Raw genomic sequence first — 16,978 nt, 5'->3', positions numbered from 1 at the left:
CCCCCACCTGTCCTGGAGAGGCTTCACTGGAAACCACCATGTAGCTGCAAGCCATGCTCGAAGGGCTAGGTCCTTTGGTCACGTCTATAAGGTGTCACCTTATCTTTCTTTAAAACTAGATCAACTGCCACAGACAGTAGCGTTAGGATGGAATGTGTGTGGACCTAAAAAATGTGAACATTTGCCAGCGGTCTCATTTTGCCCCTCTGTGGTTGTCTAAAGAGTATCGACAGAAGAATTATGATAAACTGGTGCATGTTATGACACACAGAAAATGCTTTCAAATGATCGTCAAGAACAAGGATGGGAACACCACCCAATAGTTGGGTGCCGTGAGCTCTGTCTCCCTCCTAGGAAAGAGTTTCTTCATGCCTAGGGAATACCCCCCCCCCTCACCCCAGCATACTGTGGACATGGCATTCCTCTTGGAAGTAAATCAATGAAAACACAATTTAAGAGAGAGAGAGGGAAATAGACGGCCTGACAGCGCATCCATGGGCACCAGATTTCCCTGTTGTTGCTGCCATGGTCTTCAGATTAACACAGCCTAGAGGCTCTGTGGAGTCACTAGAGTGTCCGCTCCTCATCGGTGTGGACCCCACCCAAGCCTGCTTTGTCTTTTGTGTATGAGATTCTGACCCTCTCCCAGCCTTTGCCACCACAGCTCTATGTTTCTTGCCCCCCCTCCCCGCCCCAACTTGCTTTACAAGGTGGACTTTGGGGTTAAAATGAAGCTTGAATCTGGAGATGCCAAAATGATCCTTTAAAATATTTACCTTTCAAGGTACTAGAAGAAAATGATCCTTGGAAAGATACAGTGACTTGTCCAGGGTCACTGCCTTGCCATAGTGGTATAACTGGACACGACACCCCCCCCCTCCCATATAATGCCATTCTATGGCATTGTCTCTCTCCCCCCCTCCTTGGAGCGATCTCACATATGTCACAACAATGCCTCTATTTCCACAGGCCTGGGCAAGCAAGCCGTCAGCTTTTCTCCCCGTGTTGGTGTATTGTACTTACGGTGATGTCGACGCATCCTTGTTTGCTCAAGATGTTCTGAGTCGTCACAAGTATTGCTTTCTAGCATGCCCCCACCCCCGATTACCCAAAATGCTTGAATTTATAGAGATCAGTTATTGTCACTGATGAGAACACATATGAAACTCTTCCTCATTCCGGGAGGGTGTCTGCCTTTCTCATCGTGTTTAACTGGTTTGGGTGCAGTGTCTAATGAGGCATGTTGAATGACCGTGAGCTTCATCTTGAAGGAGTCAAGTTGACCATAACACCCCTGTTGCTGGAGTATACATACAGACAGCCTCAGACCTGTATCTGTAGATAGACGTGCTTTTCCATCATCAGTTGTCAACGAGTTCATTCCTGGAGGCTCCATTCTGTGTCAGAGTAGACCTGTGGTTTCCAGGAGCAATTTTCCAGAAATCAATGGTTTCCAGGAGCAATTTTCCAGAAATCAATCACCAGGATTTTTTATTGCAAGGCTCTTCTTAGTAGACTCGAACCTTCTAACCTCTTAGTTAGCAGCCAGATGAATTAACTGTTGGTTAACTCTTGCTTCACACTCTTAGATGGTGGCTAATCTCAACCTTTGGAGATTTCAACTAGCTCTGAACATGATATGGATACCCAGGGCGCGCTCCTCCCCTGGCGTGTGATCAAAATGACCGCCTTCCTAGTGTGTTCCCACTTGACTTGATGTACACATACATCCCCTGCACGTGCACACAGAGAAACATGTATGCATCACTGTGTATCAGTCTGGGAGTGCAGTGCGGGCTGGGAGAAAAGGGAGAAATTTGCAGTGAACATAAAACCCACTTAGGTTATCAGAAAATAAAAGATTCTTCAATGTCTAAAATTAGAAGAAAAAATAATATCTCCAATATCATCACCAGCAATACCACCCCAGGTTTTATACTAAAAGCCAGCAATGGTTGATGCAGTGGGTGAGGTGGGCGAACATGTCTTGACACAAAGTGGTCGGCTTCTTGTGTCTGGACTGTCTCAGGAACAGCGGTTGGAGGTTTTGTCTGACTTCTAGTTGTTGTCTGACTTCTTCATTTAGTCATTTTCCAGTGTGATGTAAAAGCCGTAATCCAGCCATCGAGCAGGGGAGTCAGAAATGTGACACCCTCATGATCATCGTGTCTGGGCATTTTCTGTATAAGACATTTGGCTTTGGCACAAAGCAAGGAGCAGACACATACCTTCGTATAGCAGGGAGACTAGTGTATTAAATGCGGTGGCTATTGAAAATAGCAGCGTCGTCCAGCTTGATGACTTAATTTCCTTTCCGCTTTTATTGATCACTTTACTATTTAAAGGCAGGATTGATAGCATTGGATTTCCAATTATGAGGCCCACCTTAGAGAATTGAGCCTGTCACATAACCCAGCAAGGATTCCTGTCCCTTCTCCCTGTTAAAAAAAAAAAAAAATGTCACTTCCCAAGGCTGATAAACACTGCCTGGTGATTGGTCCTCCATGGATCACTTTTTAGAAAATGAAATGTCAACCCCTTGCCCCTCATATTGATTCTGCTTTAGTATCTGCCATAAAGCTGTCAGGGGAAACACTGCCTGCAGCCAGGTAGCTGACAAGCCTCGAGGTAGCCGGTGTAAACTCTCCTCCCCACTTGTGCTGTCTGCTCCATTATCTTGGACTACAAATGCTTACAGGGGATAATAACAGGTGATAGGAAGAGAGGAGACAGGTAGTGGAGACTAGTGTCTGGCCCAGGCTTTTAGCTAGAGGACAAGTGATTGGTGGTAAATCGTGTAGATGGCGTCAGCTACTGTCCAGTCGGTCCGGCTCCTGGTGGCAACCCTGTGTAGGCAGGTAGGAATTTTGCCCAGTTCTGCACCACCCTCTGGGTCAGTCATATGCAGGAGCCTGCTTTTGTGGCCACTGCATAAATTGAAAATTCTCCACCTAGATAGCCCCCCTTCCAGCAGTCTATCAGAGAAGTCTTCTGTTCTGATCCACAGGGATATGCTTTTTTTTTTTTTTTTCTCCAAAAGGCAAACTCACTGACTATTGAGTCATTTCTGACTCATGGTGATCCTAAGACTGTAATTAAAAAAAATTTTTAACAGTTATATTGGCACTTCATCCATGTATCATACAATTCAATAATTAAAGCATATCAAGAACAGTTGTACACTCTTTGCCACAATCCATTGTTGAACATTTTCCTTTTCCCTGTACTCATCATTATTCATGTAGAGTGTGACTCTTTGGAGGCTGGTGGATTCAAACTGCTGCCCTCGAGGTTAGCAGCCCCATGCGTTAACCCACAACACCACCAGGGCTCCTGAACCCACAAGGCCATCAGGACTCGATGCCTTCCTTACCAGTCTTTCTTACTCAGGAAGCTTGACTGAAACCTATCTACCAGGTAGGACCCTCCTGGTGTTTCAAATACTGTTGGCTTAGCTTCCAGCCTTATAGCAAACCCTCACACTATGACAAACGGACAGGCAGGGGGTCATGGCAGTCACTGAAATAATCTTGCAGACTTCAGCCAGCAGTATCTTTGGAAATCCACAGATTCAACAACCTCCTTGGCTAAATCGGAGTCATGTCCGTGGCTGGTGGGGAGGGCTTGCTTCTTGATTCTTTGAGCCACAGAACGTTGATGTCAGAATGGCCATTATAGAGACAGACCCCTGGAGGCCGCGTCCCTTGGACTGAATCCCATGCTGGTGATGGTGGGTGACATTCTTTTCCAAGAACTGGACAGACTGGGACACATACCGTGAGAAAAGTTGCTCTTTTCATTCAAGCCTATTTGAGTCCTTTTGATTAGATCACTGAACAGTCTGTTGGGTGCTGGTTTGTCTTATAAGGAGGAGGAAACAGGCCCAGACTCACAATCAGTATCTTGCTAGATTTCTTTTTTTTAGTAACAGTTGTTTCACTTACTCCATTGTATGTATTAGACCTGCACAAACCTGAGCTCCGTGTAAGCAATTTCCAGTTTCTTTGGTGAGAAGATACCCACTTGGATGGATAAGCACTTTGGAATCTCACCGAAAGAGTCTTTATATGTTTACAATGATCTGATCATCTAGCCAACCTAAACTCAAACTAAACTCACTGCTATTTAGTCAATTCCGACTCGTGGAGCCCCGGCAGTATAGTGGGTTACAAATACAGCCGCAAACTGCAAGGCCAGGATTTCCAAACCACCCGCTACTCCTTGGGAGAAAGACGAGGCTTTGCACTCCTATAAAGATTTACAGTCCAGGAAAGCCACAGGGGGAATCACACTAGGGTCACAGTGACTCTAGATATCAAGCACTCGGATTTGGGCCTACTCCCACATCAGCACCCACATAAGGTTGAAAAGTTATTTCTATTTTGACCAGTGTGTTTCCATTGGTCAAAGGAGCTCACCATTGCTCAGATGAGAAGGTCAGGATTCTCCCAGGATTTCCTGGGGCAGTTGCTGTACATCCTGTCTAGGTTCTTGGACCAGTGCAGACTTCTTGTGCCTGTGAGATACAAAGCCTAGAAATGTCACCCTCAACCACAAATGCCCATCCTTTTAGCAGAATGCCATTGCTTCGCCGTTCCTCGGAAGCTGTGATAGAGCCTTAGAAAAGCCCATGGGAAATAGAAGGAAAAAAATAATGCAAATTCTTTGTTTCGTGAACTTTTGGATGAACTTTCCTATTTGTGATGTCTGCATTGGAGCGACTTGATTACTTTCTCAACTGATGTTTCAAAGGGCTTGGCAGTGAGCTCCGGAGGAGACCTGGTGATATAGTGGGTGACATGTTGGGCTGCTAACTGCCAAGGTCAGCAGTTCAAACCCACCAGCAGCTCTGTGGAAGAAAGATGAGGCTTTCTATTCCCTTAAAGAGTGACAGTCTTGGAAACCCACCGTGGCCATCTACCCCATCCTAACGGGTCACTATAAATTGCAATCGACTTAATGGCATTGAGTTGGGAGTTGAGTTAACAATGACGGCATGAAATGCCATGAGGAGGTCGTAACTTCCTAATGACTTAATCTCCTGTGAGATTTTTCTGAAATCCCCTTTTTCTTAGTAACGATTCCTACTGGCTACCTCGAAAGGCATCTGAAACCAGCATGAGTTGGGAAGGTTACAGTCTAGTGCGTCTTTCCCAAACAATACTCTATTGTTCCCATAGGAGATCAACATGTCTCCTGAAAGGACGTTTGGGGTCAGGAGCAAGTGTTATCTTGAAACGGGTCACCCAGCTGCTGCTACTAGGTGCTGCTAGGGGCCACTGATCTTGCTCCTGGTGATCCCACGTGCAACAGAAGGAAACGAATTCAGCCCTGCACCATCATGACCATCCCGGCTATGTTTGAGTTTCTACTTTCCCCTACCAGCTACCTTCGAATGAGTGCCGATAACACTGAGTTTCCACGGCTATGCGGGTTAACAAAGGGTGTCTTTTGGCTGCATTTAAGAAAAAAAAGAAGCAAAATGGTTTTTAAGACACAAAGCGCGTGGCTGTGCCAGATTTTGTGAGACTTACATGAAAGGCGCAGATGTTAGTTTGCCACTGGATTTTAACCTTGGCGTGCATCTCTTAACGTAGGGATTCAAAGCCTAAAGAAGTGAAGTCATTGCACGAAGGCCACCCAGCGAGCTCTCCTGACCTCCCAAGAGGAGGGACAGTTTTATTTTTAATGTCTTCCTAAAGGGGAGAAACATGACCTTGATAGATTGCTAGCATTATTGGGCTAATAATTGCTAGCATTATGGAAGCCAAATCAAAGGAACCTCCCCCGTGATTATTTGATCACATCTGGAACATGTGCATGCGTGTGCTGGGTCAGGGCACCATCTGAGGTCAGACTTGGAAAGCGCACTTCATCTTCTTAGGGGAGGTTAAGATTTTCCACTTTGGAACCAACAGTTCACCTGCCATTCCAACAGCGTCCATTCAGCGAGGAGCCGACTTCCGGTGCCCTGCCTTACTGCCCTGGTCCGGGATGGTCCTGGAAGAAGGAACGTTCGCGGACACATTCATCTCCATGGGCTGCTCCGATCGAGGTTATGTAAATTCACACAATCGGGGCATGGATGGTACCCATTTCTGAACGAGTCGGTTGAGTTCATTTCAAACTGTTGCCCAGGAAGAACGTTTAGACATCACTTGGTGTGAGGACAGCTGACGGAAGGGGCGGAGAGAAGCAAGGCCTTTGTGCTTGTCCCTGGGTGATGCCGTTAAATGCCACACAAGGGCCTCCGGGAGCCATTCTAGTTATTGCATTGCTTTATCTCCTTTCATCTGCACTTCAGTTGACTAAATTACTTACCTTTTCCTAATTAGTTTTGGAACCAGAGCCACATCCATCACACCCGTCCGTTCCATCCGGGAAGTTAGTCTTTCAATAAAAGCAGGGTTAGTGTGCCCTCCCTATTTCCTTTGCTTTATTGACGAGTCAAGGTGCCACAGCGACACATTGGTGGCTGGAGGGCCTTGCTCGGGAGCTCATGCTGTTCCCTCACAAAGCCAGCTAATATCCTCATCACCGTGTCCCTTTGCCCACGGGGAGGGCTCACCTCCCACTTGCTCCCAGTTTCACCTGCCCAGTCTGCCTCTTTCTCCGACTGTGCGGTGGATAGGTCCCCTGCTTCCTTCTGGAATCTTTGAGAACAAGCCACTCCATTCCTCCCTCTTTTTTAATCCCCTTGCTTTACAATTCAATAATTACAAAAGCCCAACCTTCAACAAAGGTTTCCTCCTGTCCTTCAGGTGAACTGCTGGAAAGCCAATTTAGAGCGAGCACTTCTTTAGGGTGCACGGCTCCCTCCCTCCGGGGGCGCCCCAGCTGGATAATGAGTTTCAGTGGGCTGTTCTCTTGGGACAATGAGGGGCCACATTGTGGTCCACTGAGCCAAGGAGTGAGGGTCATCCGGTGACAAAGGTAGAGCTGAACTCCGGCATTTGGGGTTCTCAAGGTATTATTAAGAAGCACATAGGCTACAATTAGCTTCTGAACAGTAAGCCTGTGTTTCTTTTTTTCCAGCATTCCTCCGGTTTCTTGTAGGGCCCTTTCCTCCCAGTCACACACCAAGGGGTTTCTTGAAAACCAATTACACCTTCGCTGCTAATTTCATTCCTTCCTCTGTGTTCAGAAGTCTGGGTAGGAGATGGGCGGGCCAGCTGGATAATTAATGGCCCCTGCCATTTTGCATTTCCTCTAGCTTTGCACATATTTCACAAGTCTGCTTGATGGGAAACAGGATTCCACCGTTTGGGCAGCTTGAGGAGGCTTGTTGCTCGGGATGGGGACAGAGCTCAGGACTCATTCTCTGGCCGCTGAAATTGGACACCGAAGGTCGCTTGCTCTGCTTGGCTTTCTTCTTTCAAGGAAAGAAATTCAAATCCGTTTTCTTGATCTGAAAGTGGTTTCAGAGATATACTTGTAATTTTAGATATTGCTGTTAGAGGCTCTGATAAGATTCAATTCCGACGGGGTGAGCAGGACTCCATCACTCCCCTGGGATGTTGCCACAGGTCACCCTCACAGAAAATGGCAGGGACAGTGCTCTCCCTAACCAGGGGTGGGTGAGGAGGAGTGTGGTGGGTGGGGGTTCCATGGTAGAATTCTCTCCTTGGGTGTGTGAGCCACCTTTCAATTCCTGGTCAACGCACCTTGCACCGCTGCCATCCCCTCAGTCCATGGAGGCCGGTGGGTTGCTCTGAAGCAGAACAGGTTTCCATGGAGCTCCCAGAATAAGACGGTCTGGGAAGAAAGGTGTGGTGGTGCTGGTGATGCAGGATGAGGCGAGCTTTCTTGATGTTGTGTGGAGCTTGGGAGAAAGGCCCTACAGAGTTACAATCTTGGAAACTCACAGGGGCAGTTCTACTCTGTCTTATGGGGCCGCTATGAGTTGGCATCAATTTGATGGCAGGGAGTTATTGAAGTTTTTAGGGGAGGTGTTGGTGGGGGAGGGCAGGGGCTGACTTAATGGTAGCTAATAAAAGCTTTCATAAAAAGTGATGTGCTTTCAAAGTATTTGAACCTTTTCACTTAAAATAGTGAATTTTAAGTGCATTTAAGCCCAATGCTAGTGCCTTTAATGATATAAACTGAAACCCAGGCCATCAAGGTGATGCCGACCCAGAGCAGCTCAGTTTTCTGAGGGAGTGTGTAAATCTTTAAGCAGGCAGTCAGTTTCTCCTTTTGCCCACCGAGTGACTGGTGGCTTTGAACCACTGACCTTGCAGTTAGCAGCTACAGTGGCTGTTCTACAGTGCCATCAGGGCTCCCTACTTACATAGAATATACTCATTTTAACTCAATCTCACGAGGCAGTCTTGCCTGACTAGAGGCTCTGTGAGGCAGAGGGTGAATTCAGGGCAGGTAGTAAATATACTTTGCATGATGGGAACACCTGGCCTCCATGTCTTGCATGCACCTTGGAGCTGTGTGTGTCCCTGTCCCCCTGATGGGTTTCTGAGGGTTGTTGATAGGATACAATTAAATCGTAGGCATGGAGGCCCTTTGACAAGTTAAATGCAAGTAAAAAAAATATCAAGCTATTATTTGGGGACTGAATTATACACATAGTGGTTATTGGTAAAAACTGGGGTCCCTGTTGACTGGGGTGGTTCCTGCTTTGCAAGCAATTAAGGGAGGAGATGATATACGCAATGAGAGCTGTTTGGAAAGTTAAATGCAGAGTTAAAGTGTAAGGTGTTATTTGCCAGGGAATGTTGTGCAAGGAGCAACATCTGTAGGCCCCAGGGGGCTGATGGCAGAGCCCGAGCGAGTCCCTGCGTTGCTTATAATGAGGAGAGGAACATGGGTGAGAAGCTTCAAGGGTGTGAGCCAGGTCAAGCTTTCTTTCCAGTTGCACGCATGGCTGCTGGGAGCTCTCTGTGGGTTTCTGTTTTATGAGAGCCCCAGGCTTCGAACAGGACCACATGGCAGATACACTCTGTGGCTTTGAGGGCATCTTCTCTTATTTCCCTATCTGTACCTGGCCTTTAAAGATTGGTGGAAAACACAAGGTGATTGTCCATCCCCATGGAAAAGATGCATCGAAATCTAAGCACACACATTCGTCATTGTTTGGTGTTGTGGAGTCAGTTCTGACTCATAACAGCCCTGCGTACGACAGAACAAAACACAGCGGTCCTGTGCCTTCATTACAGTTGTTCGTATGTTTGAGCTCACTCTTGCGGCCACTGTGGCAACCTCTCTTGTCACGGGTCTTCCTCTTCGTCAGTGCTTCTCCTACCAAGCAGGAGGTCCGTCTCCAGGAACTGGTCTCTCCTGACAACATGTCCATGACGTATCCCACCATGCTTGCTTCTAAGGAGCATTCTGATTGCACTTCTAAGATAGCTTTGTTTGTTCTTTTGGCAGTCCGTGGTACTTTCGCTATTCTTTGCCAGCCCTGTCATTCGAATGCGTCGCTCACCTGTGCTGTTCTCCAATGTAATCTTCTGCTCAGACCTTAATGCCGTTAGCTGCCAATGAGGCAGCCTGACTGATGGGGGGCCCCATGCATTGGAATAAAAGGATATCATCATTCGATCTCATAATTGGTTGTGGTTCGTTAGACCATGATACAATATGAGGTGTTCGCTGGTTAATTTTTTGGAGAAGTACATCCCTAGGCTTTGCTTTCTAGTTCATGTTAGTCTGGAAACCCCACTGAAACCTGTTGAGCATCAAAGCAACGTGCAAGGCTCTACTGATAGCTGGAAGGTGGTGGTTGCCTGTGATGCACACAGGCTGCGAGCTGGACTGGAGTCGCCCTTGTGGGCAGTGGGGCTGCCCCACCCCTGCCCCACCGATGCTTCATTCCCCAGCTTTTAGAGAGCCTTCAGATCAACCGAGCTGTCTCCTCCATTCCTTTAAGGATGTGCTCATCACATTAGCGCAAGAGTCACATTAGCGCAAGAGTCACATTAGCGCAAGAGTCCCTGCTCCCACTGCTTTATAAGCTGTGCAATGGCAATGTCCCATGGGCTGCAGGAGGAGACCCACTGGGAGAGACCATAAGCTGCCTCATTGTGAGTGAATGAGGCAAAGCTAACAACGTTGTCCTTTTCTGCTCTTGGTGTTTTCTATAAAATCCTCAGGAATGCCATCCCGCGCAAAGCAAAGAAATACTTCCTTTTTTGCAAGTACTTTAGTAATTCACCGCAGCAGTGGACAGCAGAATTTACAGAACAATGGCTTTATGAGTGTACATGAATAAGGTTGGGTTTTTCAGGTGGAGATGGTGAGGACTGTGGCTATGGGTTCCCAGATTTCCCTGTAACTTATCCCACGATGAAAGCACCCTGGTGTCACAAGGATGGAGCACTTGGCTGCTGTCCTTCAGGTTGAGGCCACCCGTGAATGACCTAGCAGTCTGCTTCCATAAGGGCGACAGCTAAGAGCACCCTCCTAAACAGTTCTGCTCGAGCTAAGATGTGGAGTCTCTCTGGACTCCACGGGGGCTGAAACAAAGAAGCGAAAATTCACACCCTGGCCATTCATGCTGCCTGAGTCATGTGGCACCTACCCATGGAAGCATATTTTCTTTAGAAAAATAGCATATATGTGAAAAAATTAGACGATAGACGTGTATAACCCATCTTCAGCATGATAACTGTCCTCTGGGGATTTGAAGTTCTGATTCTATTTTAACAAACTTGGTTTACCTGCAGAGAGCCACCCCTTTTCCAGGTTGCGAGAAGGACAGATTCTGAAATCGCAGGGCTCAACTTTGAACTGGTTACTCACCACTAAGGTGCCACGCTGCTCACCTGGTTCTTTTACCTTTTATAAGCCTTGGTTTTCTCTTCCGTGAACTGTGCTTTGGGCTGTCTGCCTGATTTATATGTTGCCAGCAAATAACTTGTCTTACAGCTAGTGACGGTTTTCATTAAAAAAAAAAAAGTAGCATCTTCCTTAAAATATATTTTCCCCCACAGAAGAAGTAAATACAGTAAAGCAAAACAGGAGGCAGATGAAGAGAAACATTTGAATCAAGGTATGAGAAATCAGAATTAAATCGTTGTATTTTTAAAGCATGTCTATGTTTCCTTATTTTGAAATTTCTTAGCACTCTTTTAACATCTTACTACATTTTCCATAAAATTTCTTGAATACCCAAGTAGTGTCCAGATAAACTTCTGACCCAGAATGCTCAGACTTGGGTTAAACATAGGTTACAACAGGCGAGAAGCAGCCTATCATGGAGCTGCTTTGAGATTATGGGCTCTGTGTTGGATCTCTGCTTTTTTTCTCTGTTTGGGAAAGAAGATGCTATAAGCAAACATTGATGTTCATCTGGAAGCTTCAGCTAGTGATTATGTTGTAGCCTGATTACAGAAGGGTTTGACTATCAGGAGTTTCCATTCGGGCTGGCCCCCACCCACTCACCCATTTCCCTTACCTAAAAACTAAATTCAGAACATGAGCTCGGAGGTAACAGAGGTACTAGGGCCAAGACACAGAGCCAAAGAACCAGAGCTCAAGACGAGTCTGTCCTACAGTTCTAGTACCCAGAGCCCCAGAAGCTACAGTGGGAAGTGGAAGATGGCAGGAGAAAATGCCTACCTAGTAATTATTCCCATGTCTCCTTTTCTATTTTAACTTTGATTTCATCCAAGTTGGATGGTGGTGGTTTTTGGCAGGTGCCGTGATGTCGGCTCCGACCCAGAGCGACCCTATGTACACAACATTAGGAAGCGCTGCCCAGTCCTGCACCATCCTCAGAATCGTTCCTATGATTGCACTCTGCTGCTCAGTGGGCTCGGGTTTGATAATTATTGGACACATATTTAATTGGTCCAGAGAGTTGGCTAAATGTGATAGCATGCACATAGAGTCAGTTTCATAAGAAAATTGATCTTATCTTTCCTAAGACTCCGACTATGTTCCTTAACATAGGGCAGATGGAAGCCACCAGAAAGACATGAGGCAAGAAGAAGGGAGTCATGGGAAGTTGACGGGGATGAAGAAGAGCAATGATTTTTTTCCCCAGTGCATTCCAGATCCACTTAGAGAAACTATATCTCCATGAGATGAGGATTTTTTTTTATTTAATATATGTAATTATCTTAAAAATGGGAATGCATTCTAGAAAGTTAGTAGCCTCTTAAGTAGCTATAGTTTTTGGCTACCCTCGTGTTGGTTCCGGCTTATAATAACACGTTGGTTCCAGCCTATGTACAACAGAAGGAAATACTGGCGGATCCTGGGCCATCCCCACAATTGTCAGCACCCATTGATGTAGTTCCTGTGTCAGGCTCCCTCACTGAGGGTCTTCCTCTTTTCCACTGACCCGCGAGGTGGAAGTAGCTTGCAAGCGCTTATTTATTCCCACAGATGAAAACCAGAGTGAGAATTTAATATCTTTTCAAATCAGGAACGTACAGCTGAATTTTCTCTATGTTCAATAGTTTCAGACTAGCCCCGCCTGTTGAGTTTATTCATGGTTCCTGACAAAGTGTCCGTGCTTTTTGCTCAGGTGTTAGAACGTATGTGGACCCCTTTACCTATGAAGATCCCAACCAAGCAGTTCGAGAATTTGCCAAAGAAATCGATGCTTCCTGCATTAAGATAGAGAAAGTCATAGGAGTGGGTGAGTGTCGGCGTCAAAGTCGCCTGTTTTCTTGGTGGGTGTGCTATACGGGCATGAGGGCTGTATGAAGCTAGGTATGCCTATGAGTGCACTGTGAGTCTGTATATCTGTAAATATCTTTGGGCGCACCATTGTATCATTAGCAATGTCTGCGATGCTGCGCTGCCAAGAACTCTGGGGAACATTTTGATTTTGATGCTCAGAAAATGTAACATAGTGAATGATCAACATGTGGGTTCTGTGCTCAAATCGTTCCTCTCCCACTTGCTGGTAATTAATGATCCGACTTGGGGCCAGTTGTGTGATTTCCTCAATCCGAAATCCCCTCCAGTACAATGGAGCTCAGCTTAGCCTTGATCTCAAGGGGTCTAGAGGCACGGGAAAGCAGCTTGACAGCAAGCACGCATGCCACCAATGCTAGCTATTATCATTTCATCCCTCATGGACTGCTTCTGCTCCTTGCTCATCTCTTTTTGGTGGGTTTGTCTCTCCCCAAGGTGAATTTGGTGAAGTATGCAGTGGGCGTCTCAAAGTGCCTGGCAAGAGAGAGATCTGTGTGGCCATCAAGACCCTGAAAGCCGGTTATACAGACAAACAGCGGAGGGACTTCCTGAGTGAGGCCAGCATCATGGGCCAGTTTGACCACCCAAACATCATTCACTTGGAAGGCGTCGTCACCAAATGTACGCAGGTCACTCCCCCTACCCAGCCAAGTTAGAAGTTACTGGGAAATTAAACACACGTTTTCTTTCCAGGGAAATGACAGATGGAGCAGACCCACTGATTGCTAATAGGAGGAAATCAGTGCAGGACAAGTCATTAATCTTCTAGTCAGCTCTAAATGGGACTATGGCTTTGGCTGATCCCCTATCTCTGAAGGCAGTTTGTGTGAGATTTGGGGGTGGAATTAATATTGCAGGTCTTTGGTATGCCAGGCCATCTTTCAAATCTGTGCTTAGACCAAACTGATTGTCACCGAGGTAGGCACCAGCAGATGGTAAATGAAATACATTTAAGTACTTTTCCTATAAAACACCGCAAATCCTGGCCACACCTTGTGCTGCCAGCATGAGGATCCAGATGCAGTGAGTGAATCGTGGGACTCCATCGTGTAGTGGGAGATCTGCTTGTCTGCTCTTCCTGATTTATGGTGGGTGCCGATCAACACCTATTTCCAGGAACACCTGGTGGGACCTACCTTCTTTAGCCCATTAGCACTCGCTGAGCCTGTGAACCACGCTTCAGTTAAAATAAGACACAGCTCAACAGATGCGCTCTGTGGAGCAAACTCATCTGGAGGGTCGGCTGAGACCCCCTTAGAAAGAGCCATGTGGACAGTGCGGCTGGAACAGCTATTGCTTGAGGTGGCCCCGTTCCAGGAGATCTAGTTACTACTATCCGTACTACATGGCATGTACCTTGTCAGCATGGGGCCATGTCTCGAGGAAGGTGTCTTTGCGGGGCATTCCCACTCAGCGTATGCCAAATGGTGAGCAGTTGGCTGCAAAGGGGGATAGATAGAGAATAAAATTATGATGTGGGGCCTGGGTGGGGTTTGAGGGGAAAAATAGGACAAAGACAAAAAACCTTTAGGAGAAAAAAAATGAGGTTAAGAAAAAGAGAAAGTATGCAAAATAGAATCCCCTGGAAACCTTATTAAAAATCCTGTTCCCTGACCTCATCCCCAAAGCCCAGAATGGCCAAAGGGTGACGCATTCTGCTAGGAGCCTGCAGAGGAGAAGGCTGGGAGACCTGCTTCTGAAAGGTCACTGCCACTGGGAGCACCCCGCAGTGGCAGTTCTCTGGGAAAGCATTTGGAGTTGCCAGGCCTTGGGAAGGGATCGGAGGCTGCTTTTGTTTTGCTTTGTCTGCTTCCTCAAAGGTTCTGACTCGGTGATTAGCATGGGACCAGTGTGTAACTCTCGAAAGCCCATAGCTGACACCAACGCTACCTGTCCAGGGACCACCCGGGTCAACCAGTGGTCTAGTGGTAAGTGGTGAGCGCCTCATGGCCACTGCTCGTGAAGCTTTGTGACCTTGCTGAGTTGAGCCGCTTCATCCTTGTGCATCCCTCTACTCATCTGCAACAAGGAAAGAACAGCCGGACTCCCCTACAAGATCTTTTGGTAATCAAAAACATAGACTCCCTAACAGGCTTAGGGCCCTGCCTGGCCAATTAAGAAAAAGGAGGAGAAAGAAGTCTAAGTTCATGACCGTTAGCACTATGCACTAAGAAGTGCATCTCTCTCCTGTGGACTTCTTTTAGTGCTAAAGCACCTTGGTGCTAAAGATATATAATTTCCACCTCAACAATGCCCCCCTTCACCCCCCCACCCCAGGTGAAGGCTATAATTAGCATAGAATAGCTCTATTTGCCTTTTAAGATTAGTTTCACAGACAGGATATTTTTCTGTGGCCTTCAGGGCAGCCTGGAGCCCTTCACTACTTTAATTAAAAGATAGCATTCACTTTAAATACTTTTGCAGGTCCCTCTTTCTGAAAAGGAGGCTCTGTTCAGCTGGGGGTGTTTTTCCTGCCGCAGACAGTGATTTTCCTAGCACCTCTGCAGAAGAGAGCCGAAACAGGGGATCTTTGTATTAAAGTCCCACCACGCCTCTAAAACCCACAGCTATTACAGCTGTAACTGTTATAAACGACGGGATGCATTTGCATAATGCAGTTGTCACTGAATTAAAATGATTTAAAAGTTCCACCATGGGTGAAGCGGCGCCCCTCCCCACTGCGTTCCCTGCGTGATCCAGGGAAGGAGCGAGCCCACGGTCCCCGAGCCCAGCCCCGTTGTCGTTGGTTTGTGTCAGCCCCTCTGCTTCTGCAGACTGTCCTTGTCATTTCTCGGGTGGCACTTGCAAAGATGCTGGCAGATGGATACTTCTGCTACACAGAAAAGGGAACGGGAGGGGATTGTGAGGATGGTGCCGACAGGCTGGCAAGGAGGGAGGTGTGAGGGTGAAAAGGTGCCGAAGGCAGTGTGAGTTCATTACCGGTGGTTGGTGGCTTGAGTGACTTCTTTGATCGAAGGGAGAACCATGCGTTTTCTCTACTCCCCCATCTCCCATCGCTGTGAGTCGGAATCGACTCGGTGGCAGTGGATTTGGTTTTCCGGAGTGAGACCCTCTTGCCTCCTCAAGAGGCTCCTGGTGAAATGCAAGTGGTGGGTGTTAAATGCTTCGCCGAGAGAGTCTCATTCTCACTCATTGACAGAGTATCTTTTGAGAGAGACGGTTCATTAAAACTCATTTAGATGCACTCATTCTGTCAGAAGACTGGCCACAGATGTAGAGCATCAATGAATGTGAGAACTTTGCCTAGAGCCAAGAGGCTCCTGTTGATTTTGATGGATGGCAGAAAGGAGGGGTGTAGGGACCACCCCTAGAGCCAGGCACTAAGGGGAAAGATTGGAAGGTGTCTCATGCATCCCTTCCCCCCACCCCCCACTTTTTCTTCACTTAAAAATAAAATGTCCCAGGTATTTTGCTTTCGAATCCTTTTTTTTCCCCTTCTTAACTTCCAAAAGATTTCTTAGATCTAACATCCCAAACCTGGTCCGTGGAAGAATATGCGGGGCAATTGCACTTAAGGAAAACTCAAGATGAATGTTCCGTCCATCTTTGCCTTTGAGATGAAGATTTTTCCCTTCCCCCACCCCAGAAATTATAAACTGAAAGCAGCTATGGGTGGAAAACATATTTGTTTAAGAAAATCACAGGAACGATTTTCCTGAAAGACAGGGCTTTCTACACCCCCACCCTCCACCAACCCCCCCAACAGTCATAGGCTCAGAGACTCACAGGGGCGGTTGTACCCTGCCCTAGAGGTCACTGTGAGTTGACCCTGACTCCGTGGCAGTTAGTTTTTCCTGTGAGTTTTTTAGGATGGCTAAAAGTCGAAGTTCAAACCGAGCAGAAGCAGCCGTAGGAGAATGAACAATTTTGATTTTGTCAAATTAGCATTGTCTTTTCTTCAAAGAGCATCTTGCATGGACGTTTCCCACTCACCTCTCCGTTAGTCAAACATCCCAAGACAGAAAAAGAGGAGCTGATACTCAGGGCTCAAAAGAAAGTAAATGTCTAGAAAAGAATGATGGCAACATATGTACAAATATGCTTGATAGAATTTGATGTGTGGATTGCGTAAGAGCCCCCAATAAAATGATCTTTTAACAAAAAAGAAACATAAACAAATCCCCAGACGAGGAGGATGAACTACAGATATGTGGGTGAAGGGAGACAGTGGACAGTGTAAAATATGAAAATAAAAATAATAAGTTATCAAGGGTTCCTGAGGGTGAGAGGGTAGGGGAGAGAGGAGAAAAAAGAGGAGCTGACACCAAGGGCTCAAGTAGAAAGAAAATGTCTT

The 16,978-nt window shown here is 46.7% G+C and overlaps 1 protein-coding gene across 2 annotated transcripts in view; it reads left to right on the top strand.

Annotated features, from left to right (window-relative positions):
- Positions 1-16,978, top strand: part of EPHA4 (EPH receptor A4) — a 158,982-nt gene that overhangs the window by 126,836 nt on the left and 15,168 nt on the right. For both annotated transcript variants that reach the window (XM_004701633.2, XM_004701634.2), the window contains exons 9-11: positions 10,947-11,005; positions 12,488-12,601; positions 13,099-13,284. In XM_004701633.2, the coding sequence (XP_004701690.1) occupies positions 10,947-11,005; positions 12,488-12,601; positions 13,099-13,284 (359 nt within the window). The remainder of the gene's footprint in view (positions 1-10,946; positions 11,006-12,487; positions 12,602-13,098; positions 13,285-16,978) is intronic.

This window comes from Echinops telfairi, unplaced genomic scaffold (genome assembly GCF_000313985.2).
Source record: "Echinops telfairi isolate 266 unplaced genomic scaffold, ASM31398v2 ScPeMD7_3;HRSCAF=10, whole genome shotgun sequence".
Lineage (NCBI taxonomy): Eukaryota > Metazoa > Chordata > Mammalia > Afrosoricida > Tenrecidae > Echinops > Echinops telfairi.
This window is presented reverse-complemented; position numbering and strand designations above follow the sequence as displayed.